This window comes from Lonchura striata, chromosome 7, assembly GCF_050655825.1.
Source record: "Lonchura striata isolate lonStrDom1 chromosome 7, ASM5065582v1, whole genome shotgun sequence".
Lineage (NCBI taxonomy): Eukaryota > Metazoa > Chordata > Aves > Passeriformes > Estrildidae > Lonchura > Lonchura striata.
The window spans coordinates 24,219,167-24,230,278 of NC_140709.1; the positions used below are offsets into that span (position 1 = coordinate 24,219,167).

General features: G+C 40.1%; 1 protein-coding gene across 4 annotated transcripts in view; it reads left to right on the forward strand.

Moving 5' to 3' along the window:
• Positions 1–11,112, forward strand: part of ITPRID2 (ITPR interacting domain containing 2) — a 39,855-nt gene that overhangs the window by 12,770 nt on the left and 15,973 nt on the right. For 2 of the 4 annotated variants that reach the window (XM_021531307.3, XM_077785107.2), the window contains 2 exons: positions 3,444–3,516; positions 9,591–9,682. In XM_021531307.3, coding sequence (XP_021386982.2) covers positions 3,444–3,516; positions 9,591–9,682 — 165 coding nt within the window. The remainder of the gene's footprint in view (positions 1–3,443; positions 3,517–9,590; positions 9,683–11,112) is intronic. The other 2 variants (XM_085585174.1, XM_021531308.3) reach the window with 1 other exon arrangement.

Genomic DNA, 11,112 nt, shown 5'->3' on the forward strand with positions numbered 1-11,112 from the left:
TCTGTGTTGTGCTTTCTCAGCAGTTGCAGGCTGCTCTAATTGATCCTCTTAATGAAGTAACTTGGTGCTGCTGCTGCTGTTGTTCCTAAGTCAGTGGGAAAGTTCTCATTTTTTTTTAAATCAAATTCAGAAAGAATTGCTATCACTGGCATAACTCCTGGGAAGTTTTCCCTGTGTAAGTAAATCTAGGTTAGGGTTTGTATGCAACAAAACCTTGGGTGTTAAGTTTTCACTTTACTTAAATTGTTAACTAGAAATCATAACTTTTGTTGCCTAGAAGAAAATTCAGTGTAATAATTGATGTTGATTAAAGATAAATTTGTGAATAAAGCCAGAGTTTTGTTGCAGTGAATCAGGGGAGGGGCTTTCATGTAGGGTGAGGTGCTCATCTTGTGCAACTTTCGGTTTTGATAAGGATCTACTCGAGTTGATTTATTTGTTCTCTGGAAATTAACACACCGAAGGCCACTGTGACATGACTTTTGGCAATGACTTAATTACAAAGTCTGTGCTAGATGTCTTTTAACATCTTCATATATGCAGATATCCATTTTCATAATGATAATTATCCCAAAGGAATTTTAATTCCCAGATTCCCATAAGCGATTCGTTTACTAGGGTAGTAAACATCTAGCCCACAGATTCAAGAATGCAATTTTTGTGTAGAGTTGCAGGTCAAAGTGTAAGAACTGTCTCAATATTCTTAAATGAGTAGATGCTTTTGTGGGCACATTTCAATGTGACTATTAAAAGTTAAAAGTTCAGCAGTTAAGTTTTTTATCTATGTGAAATAGATACATAAAATGAGGGATATTATGATTTCATTGGTGAAATGAAGAAAGCAAGTGAATAGAAAAGCCAGAATTTTACAGTGGATGATGAAGTGATGGTTTAGAAGATACTGTGTCTGGTGTCATGACAATTCATGACAAGCTCTTCTGGATCAACTAATGTTGTAGCTGAAGGCAGTCATTAAGCAAAAAAAGGTAATCAAGCCTCTTGTGGGTTCCTAGCACTGGTTTATTCCAGTGTGTCCTACTCACATGTTGTGTGGCCATCTACTGAACCAGAACAAAGGACTAGTCCACTTAAGAGGGGAAAAAGAAACTCAGTGTGTTTTGATTTATTTCTTTTTCCTGGCTTAGTTTTCAGCCAGATAATTTTCTTGGTACAGCTTGTTGTGTAGCTACAAAAATGTTTGCATTGGCACAACTGGATGGGACTGAGCAGCAATGCATTTTGCTGTATATTTCAGAGGAGAAATCTATTTTTTGTACCCTTGGGCAAAACTGAAACAATGAATGTATTTTATATAATTTATATACATGTGTGCATTCAGAGTAAGTTGGCTGTAAAGACTCGCTGAATTCTGTGCAAGTGCGATGTGTTTGCGAAGTTTTGGTTGCACACTTTGTGCAGTGATGCCAGGCATAAACACAGCTGTTTTGGCAAGACAGCATATGATGCGTGATGGAATTGTGGTGAATTTTTTGTTTATACAATATAGTATGTACTTATCAACTGCCTACAGATCCCTGGGAGGGAGGGATTCAGTTTTGCTGAAGACATTTTAGAACAATTCCTGGCAGTGTGATTTTATTTTTGTGAGTCTCTAAGCAGGGTGCAATGAACAATGAACTGTATTAGAAACAGTGACAATAACTCCTCCCCCGTTTTCCTAGCTTGGCTTGGAGTGCATTCTTATGCATAAGAAAGATGACAGATATATCAAGGAAGTTCTTTCCAAGGCTTACGAATGCCTTGGAGGTTTGTGTGCCCTTCGGAAGTCTGTGGCTGTGAAGATAGCTAGTGTGGGAGTGAGTCAGGACAGGATTTCCCCCAAACACCCACTCCTGAGGTGGCCAATGACAGTCCTGAAGGTCACTTACCAGCATGAATATTGGCTGGAGGGATGGGGAAGGAGCTTCTGTGTGCTCGAGGAGCTGCACTGTGCTGTGGATACGGTTGGAATGCTGTCTCCCATGCAAGGACAAGAGGTGGATGGTATTTAAATGAGAAGAAGCTTAGCTTTTGGAAGGTTGCAAATTTAGCCATCAGAAGCTGGGAGGTTTGAGAGAATCAAGACACATTTCCTGGAAGGCCAGTTTTATTAAAGCGTCTGTAAGATTACTTGCTGTTCCTTGTTAAGAGAAACACAAACTAAATTTTTCCTAATCTTAAATGGTGAGCACCTTCTATGCTCCCCTGCACTTGGATGAAATAAGGATTTACCCCTTTGGTACAGCCTTCAACTCCTAAAAGAACAGAAGCCACTTGGTTTATCATGCAGAAGTAATGCTGCTCACTTACTAATAAAAAAAGTTTAGGCAAAGGTAAAAAGTTAGGTAAAAAGTTTAGGCAAAGTACTCCTCAAAACCTTTGTAACTAAGAAAATGAACCCTTGTGGCTGCTATACACATGGGATCAATGCAAATATAACCTCTTCTTTAGCCAAATACTAATTTTGGCTTATCAGTATCTTGATTTTTACATTTTTAAGTTGATAAAAAATTGAGATAAATTCATTGCATGGTAATTTGGAAAGTGGGCTGGGCTGGCAGCCCATTAGAGGGGGATAGTTGGATGGGGAGGTTGTGCATATAGACTTGCGTGTGATCCATTAGGAATTTTTTGGGATCACATACAAAAAGAATATTTTCTAAGTTTTGAACCAAACAAAGGCCTCCCTGTTGAGATTTTAGACATATTCTTTTTATTGTTTGAATATTTGCCTGAGAACTGTTTTCTTGATAAGACTGTCTCACAAAGCAATTGAGTGAAAGGATTCATTTTTATGTAGTTTTAAAATACCCAGTTGAAATGTGCATGGATCTGAATACATTATCTTGCTTTTGTGTACTGGAAGACATAAGAATTATTTCTACGAGTAGTGGCTTGGTGAAGTCTGGAGTTGGGTCTGGGTCCTTCTGCTGGAGGACTGGTGACTTGTAGGAGATAGTTGGTAGGGCAGCAGATGACAATCCATGTGTGCTGACCTCTCGATACACTTCTCTAAATGTATTGTTCTTTGTATTCAAATGAAGGGCCAAGAGTTCTGACTGGAAAAAGACAGTAGTGTAAAGGTGGTCAGAGGTGTTGTCACACAGTAATTTTAGTGTTTTGTCAGAGAGGAACTGAGAGCTCTGTGCTGGATGTGATTTCCAGGTCTTTTGCGTGCAGTGGGTAACCAGAGGGAGGTCTGTGCTCTGCGTGGGAGCTGCTGCCCAGGGATCTGCTCTTCTCCCAGAGCATTGCTGAATGCCTGGGGAAAGTCTGTTCAAGGAGATCACAATTTGTTCCTTCAGCCAGTACAGGCTGTTCAATTGGAGGAAAAAGCCACCAGAACCTCCTCCTGCATGTGCAGTGTTTATAGCTTAGGCATTCTTAAGCACAGGAATATATTCAGTTGGCCTGACAAAATATTTGTCTCCTCTTCCTGATAGATCCAGAGTACAGAGGGGGATCTACCTCACGTTTCAGCTGCACATCAGCTAGCAGTGACCAAGTCAAGGAAAGGTGAGTAGACTGCAACTTCTGTGAGGATAGCAGACTGTTGGGTGTCCTTTCATCTCTGAAAGGCTGATTCATATATTTTAAGCTTCTAAAGGTTTTTTTTTCTCTCTAGAAATAAAAAAGATCTGGGTTTCTTTTTTAGCTAAATCACAAAGCATTACTACAAAGTGGCAACCAAATTACAGGCAAGACAAAGGCCCTATAACCTCACTGTCTGTTTTCACTTTTGTATAATTGATGATAGTTCAGATGGCCCGAAATGTTGATTCGGATTGTGTGGGATTTTTTTTCCTTAGTAGATCCTGTAATTTAAGATGCCAATTTAATCTGAAATTACATTGTTTTAAACCTAAATTGCATGATACATGCAGCTTTTTCCTATGCACTACTGCTCTGTCTGCAGGCTGCCTGCACAGAAAACTAGTGTCTCTACACCCACGTGGAAACTGTAGTCCCTCACATGGAGAACACTGTTCACTGGCTGTTGTGGTTCATTTTGTTTGTGCTTTCATCTCAAATTTTTACTTGTGTGTTTTATGGCTTGGGAGGGGGATAAAGCTGATTTTTAAGTTTATTTTGTGATTTTTACTTTGCCCAGTGTGAACAAGTGAAGTCCATTCTCTAGCTGATACATTTAATTAAAGAGGAACTAGGGCTTGTTGTACTTAGGGAGGTGCTTAGATGTATGCAATTTCTTGGTGAAACATGAATAGCATCTGTAGATACTTAAGAGAGGCAGAAAAACCTGTCTAAATAAACAGAAATCATCTTATTTGAATTTGCACAAATGAATTGGCACTCATGTGAACTGTCAGCTGAATTGCATTAACATGGTTGAGCATGCCCTGGGCTAAGTGTTGGAGGGCCATGCCTGGTTATTGGTGATAACTTGTGCTACTTGTTCATCAGTGTTCTGCACTACACAGCCTGGTGCTCACTAAGCTTCCTCTGCTACAAACTTAGGCCACTAAGGATTGCCAGAAAGGGATTCTCTAACTGTTCCCACTACTTCCTCCTTACACGCTTCCTCCTTCCTCCACCTGCTTTACATGACTGCAGAAAAGAGGGTAAGCCTCCTGTTTGCCTGACCTCTCCAGCTTCAGGGAGAGTTTTTCAGAGAAAACTAAGTTAAGGAGCCAGGAGCTGCAGTCAGGGAGGAGGAAAAAAATTTTTTTTTCATGTTTTCTGCTCTCAGTAGTGATTTTGTCCTCTTCTTCCACCACACAGCAAAGAAAAGTGAGATGGTTCTGTGTGTACTTGCTGAAAGGTACCAACAGTTGCAATGGGACTTCAGTCTGACAGAAGCAGGCCAAGCTGGGTCGTGTTTCCCATGCACTGTGTCCACCTATTTCTGAATACACTTTGCACAGATTAGTGGTGATACTTTATTATCAGGCAGGCATTGCCTAGAGTTTTCTGTGACTTATCTGACAAGGGTATCAATGCCTGCACATTTGCTAAAAGTTAGTCTGAGACCAGCATTTTATTTCACCTGGAAGATGCAAGGACTTTGTTCTGTGTGGATTTCAGTCAAGTTGCCAAAAGGGAGAACATTTGATGGAGAACTTTGCAAAATGTAAAAAGAACTGTAGCCAACTTTTGTTTTTGCAAGTGGTCCAACACGAGAAAACATAGAGGCCTGCTTTCTCAGAGAGTGGATGTTCACCAAGTTAGAAGGCATCCAAAGTTAGTGGTCACTTTTAAAAATGCTGGCCATTGTGTCTGAATGTGACATGCCACTCTCACTAGCAATTTCATGAGGTAGGATTGGCATGAAATTCAACCCCAGGTTCTCTGTTGCAATGTGATTTCAGTTGACACTCCTTATACAAACCCACCTTTTTCAGTGGCTTTGTCTCTATAGTACATAAGCACACATAAACTAAAGATTTGTTCCAGATGAATTGTGGTGGTATTCTTTGTCAGTTAGTAGGGTTGGTGTTCTTTGGTACAGATTATTATAAACCTTGCAGTGTAATTTTACGTCTATACTGAGGGCTGTGTATGCTTTCTCTGAAATTTACAACAGCTTGCAAGGCATGTTAAGAGGGCCTTTAATAAGAAGTGAAGTATTCAAATTAAAAAAAAAATCCCTTTCCTACTGAAATAGTCTGGTTGACTGTTGACTTATGGTTAACAACACAGTCTACTGTTGCTTAGACTCACAATTAAAGCATATTTCTTATCTCAGTTGTTTTAGGAACATAAGAATGAAAAGCTGCAGCTAGTTTACAAACATACAGCACTGCTAAATGTCCACTATAAAAAAGTGTACTGCAAAGTTATCTGGTGGAAAGGTTTGTTAGTGCACAACCAAAATTCTTACTGACATAAGAATACATAGAGCATACATACATACATACAGCAGCAACTTCAATTCCAAAAAATGCCCCAAAAGCAAGACAAATACAGGCACAATGCCTAGAGGAAAGAGTATTCTCAAGACACTGCAATTTGTGAATGTCTGGTTGTTGGCATCAACGTGGCTCTGTGAAATTTTGGGTAGGCACAGACCTGTCTCTTTCAAGGCATCCTACGCTGATCGTCAAAAGCAGTTATTGGCTTTGCAAATTTAATCCTTGAAAGGGAAAAAAGTACATCATCAGCACTTCCTGTCCTTAATATATTATTGTATTTATAGCTTTCTGTGGGTGCAGCTCCACAGGAGACTGGAGATGGGGGAGTGAGAAGAAAACATCTGGAACAGATTTAATATTTGTGGGAGTCTCTGTTTATCTGTCCAGATGCAAGGAGATCCCCAGGGACTCGAGTTTTTGTAGCAGGGCTCCCTATTGGGCTGGTTTTGTCAGTGCTGTGGTGCATGGTGTGATCAGTATGCAAAGAAGGGACAGCTGATATTAAATCCCATAATGAAATACCTCATAGTTAAGTTGGGAATGTTGATTTAATGATTATCTTACAAAATACAAAGTGCATTAGAATTTTTCCAATAGTACAGGTACAAGAAAAAAAAAAATTAAAACTTTATGGACAGTTTCCACATATTTCTTCTCTTCTTTGTGAGCAGTTGAGTAACTAAGAAGAGGTGAGACTGACACTGGTAGCTCATTATTACATTACAATAGATGAACTAATAATTTCCCTGACAGGGATGCTCTGATGAATCTGTTCTCACATTTTGTAAATCACAGACTTGTTTCTTCATTATGTGTTCTTTGTTTAGAACATTTTCAGTTTATTTAGTTTATTTATGAATGCACACTTCTTTTTTGACACATATTCAGTACCTAAATAGACATTGGATTTTTTTTTAATATAGCTTAAAACAACAATTCAAGAAGCATTTTAATTTGTGCTCTGTTAAACTGGGATGGGAGTTTGATTGTTCCTGCTGGTTTTGTTTGTTGTAGCTGGTTCCTTCTTCCACACTTTCGCTATTATCCTGCCCCTGGCCTCCTCCCAGTAGTTCAGAGGATTTCCTCTATGTAGCTTTGAGTGGCAGAGTCAGTGTTGTGCATTGCTATCTTTTTGCAGAAGGTTACACAGGGCATGGGATGATCCCAGGCTGGCCCCTATAAACCAACCTTTGGTGCTGAAAGAAGATTCAGCAGAAAACATTTGAGGGAAGAGAGGGGAGCCACATCTCATTGCAAACTCCTTGGCTTGAGATTCTTTGCCAGGAGGCCATTAAGTCAAGAGCCAAATGTAACTCTGTAGCTTTTTTTGAAGTGTTTTCCTGTTTTCCTCTTGTTTGCTTGAATCTGAGAGATATCCAGGTGCTGTAGAGCAGGCTATGTAGCTGGATCAGTATTGTCAAGAGGGTGGATATCATTATGTATCTGTAATATCCCAGTGCACTAGTTGGTATTTGCAGTCTTTACAGAACCAAACCTTGTCATTTCACTACTAATTCAGTAGAGATTCCAGCTTTTTATAATTTTTTCTGCATTTACATCATAGTGGTGTTGTGGAAAGCTCTAAGAACTTGTGAAAGACAAGGGTAAGGTATGATAGCAGATGTCTACTCAGAAAACGTCTTTTCTGATTTGCTTTAAAATGTTAAAAAAATCCTAGCAGCTCTGTAGCACAGAAGGCAAGGGATAGCTATATAAGGGGGATGTCTCCTTAGGTTGAACCAAGGCAATTTGAATCTATTCATACTGTGCCAATCACTTGCCATGGATGAATGAGGCCAGTGTGAATGACTGCTCTGGGCTGATCCCTTGCCTGGTGGTATCTGACTTGTAAGGCTGTCAAAGCTTCTTCATAAATAACCAATGCTATAGAAATTATATAAAAGACTGATTTTAACTTTAGTATTGTGTCTCTGAGAAGCCCAAGAACTGATTTGAGAAAACATATAGATGTAATTTTCCTTTCTATAGCTGAAAAGGAAATACTGACTGAGAAGGAAGCAGAAGGGCATGTCAGTATTCTGTTGAGCAGTAATGAAGTTCATGCACATGAAAACAGATACACATGCACTGGTGAATTGCTTTACCTGAACTAATGGGGACCTCTTCCCTAAGAGAGGCTAAGGTTTTTTTTTCTATTAAATTAAAATTCACCAGATAAGGAAAGAGACAGAGGAGGCCAAAGTGTTTGGCAACAAATTTAGGTAACTATTCACCTTGAAGCTTTCCCCCTAGCTTCAGTTGTAGTGACAAGCTGTTCATGGCATGGTCTTTCAGCTGTACTAATTGAATTGGGTAGTTAATAGGATCCAGTTCTCAGGGAAGTAATTTCCATTGTCTTTACTGGGAGTTGGGTGGGGATGTCTGTCTTGAGGTAGAAAAGTTGTTTGTCATCGCAGGATATTGTGGCTACCATGATAACAGAGCAGCAGCACAATTTGAAAGGCACTCCCTAAAAGCTGTGTGACATCACTGATATAGAAGCTTAGTGGGCAGTTTGCCTCTACTGCTGTTCACAGGCCTTGCAGGGTCTTACTTTATTTCTGTGTTAGTAAAATGTGTATCAAAATTAATACTAAAAAAAATTAGTTGTGAATATCCAACAGTTTTAATAATGCATGCCAATGCATTGAGCTATGAACTGGGATTAAATATACGATGACATTTAACTGGGGCAAAATTCTGCATTGAGCCTTCGGGAGGATAGCAGCAAACTCTTGCCTAAGCCTCGAGAGGAGAAGGTGGCAGGGGTCTGGGGCTGCAAGCCACTGTAGTTACCTCCCATCTCCAGGATTTTATACTTCTGCTAAGATCTAAAGGTGAGATAAGGTTGTTTGTTGCCCACCTCAGGCTGAGTAAAATGTTTCTGGTGCCACGAGGTAAACGGTGCACTTGGATGCTTCCTGTGCCCAGTCAGGAACAATACACATGCAATAGTGTGCTGCAGAGCTTGCTGAGATCTCCCTGCAAAGCTGCTTAGTCAGTGCAGTGCTTGCACCAGAGGAAATCACTCCTGGGAAGCACTTAGGGGTTTAGAGACTCTTTAGACTATTTTAATGCTTACCTAATGAGAATAGAAAGGAACAAGAAGGAGGATCTTATCTCTTGTGTATAAAATGAGCACTGGGAATGGGCTTTGGCAGATTGCCCACTGATGTGTAAGGGATGTTCTGCATTTGTCTGCTAGCCCAGCAGCTGGCAGAGTCCTCTGCATGGCCCTCTCTGCCCATGTGGTGCTGTCCCTTTGTGTGGGTGGGATGGTGGAGGCTGGTAGGAGACCAGAGATCTTCAGTATCTCCATGATCAGGAGAGGTGTAAAATCTGTACTTTTTAACACAAAAGCAACTCTTCCACTGCCTGTGTGGGAATTAATCAGGGATGCGGTTTTGTGAAAGGAAAACTCCAACAGTGGCAATATCTGCAGAAGTTTTTTACTACAGCACAGGAAGGAAAAATGTAAAAAATGGTTTCTTTTCCACTGCTGCTTGAAGTTTCACAAGTAGAGCTTTGGGTGAGAGAGATTTTGCTTGAAACAAACAAGTTGTTTCTCTGTTTTGTTCAAAGTGGAATCTGAAAAGCAATAGTATTACCCACTTAATGTTACTTCGCTGTAAAAGGGAAGCTTGTGTTGAATGTGATGTGATTGATCTTGAAAGGCTGTCATTTGTAAAGCAATTACAGTTGGGGTTTGGTTTTTTTAAGCAGATCAGCTGTTAAGGACAGCGAGTCAGCACTCTGACAGCAGTGGCTTCGCAGAGGACTCTACAGATTGTTCTCCATTCAGTCAGCTTCAGGTAAAGTTCATATCCTGTGGTTGAAATACTCCTGATTAGTGTGAAACAGGAGGGGAGGGTAGGAGGGATGTTGATGTTTGACTGCTACTGTGACTGTCAGTCTAGATCCTATAAAATCATAATTTTCAGAGCTGGACCTTCTGAGTCCCCGTGTTCAAATTTGAAAGCCTTTCTGGTAGGTTAATGGTAAACTTGGGATGCGAATAAGCTCTAAATTCAGTATGTTCTGTTTGCTGTTACTGGTGTATCTTTTCTCACTGTCAGTTCCTCTCAGTAGTGGGTAGAGATTAACGTCTTGAAAGATTATGGCTATTCTGCTGATCATTTCATTTTTTAATAATTTTTGTCTTCCCACTTTTCTTGTTCTTCTCTCCCCGCCCCCTGCATATTTTTTCTTTTTTTATTTTAATTAACAGCTGACAGAAAATGAAAACAATTTCACACTAGCTTTACTGTGAAGATAGACTAATTTTAGTTGATCTTGACCGTCCATGCTCTTTCTTGTTCCAGTTTCTTTGATCTCAGTCCCAGAAATTGCTATGATGCTGACCAGAGACCTCATGTCTTAGGGAAAGTCTTTGTTCCAGCCTGGTGTTTAGGTGTCTGCTTAATACACATGCTTGCACAGCATTGTATCTGATATTTTGAAGAGCTGTTCTCCTGGTTATCCTAAAACATTCACACAGTAATAGCCATGATTTGATTGACCTGTCAGTCAGTCAGAGAAAAGCCTTGAGTTGGATCCTGTTCTCAAGGCCAGCTATTCCTGGGACCTAGACCACAGCCCAAAGGAAGAAATGGGATTTTGGCTACCTCCAGCAATTTCATTTCTATAGCTTGTATCTACTGAACTGTATGCTACCATATATTTCTTCTCCCTTGTGGCACACCAAGCATTTTAAAAGCTGTTGGGCAGTTACTAGGAAGAGTTTTTTCACCTTCTCCATCCGTCAGTGTTGCTTTTTCATTTTGGTACTGGAATTCTGGGTTTTCTGATTTAGTAGTTCTTCAACTGAGTATCAAAATAAAAGCCAAGGCAGTGTTAATCTTTGTCTCCCTTAAACATCAGCTTAATGCTTTCCAAGAGCAAGAAAGGGAGTAATAATGAATAAAAGGAAAAATGATCCTGAGTCCCTGCAAAGAGCATAAGCATCTGACATACTTGTTCAGCTCTCTACAGAGCTGTGAATGCATCCAAGTTGACAGGCATATTAGAAGGTAACTTAGAGGAGAATTGGTCACTCCTAAGCTTTATGCTGGTTGCAACCTGATTAAGAGCCCACTTAAGAGCATGCTCAAAAGTATGTTGCAGCTAAGTACCCTTTCACTGGAATATTGCTGGAGTTTGTCTGTGTTGGCTGTAAAGGGAAGAGATTTTTCTGTTTTCTGTTAGCTATTTTAAAAAGGTATATTGAGGCTGCGTGAGGTTT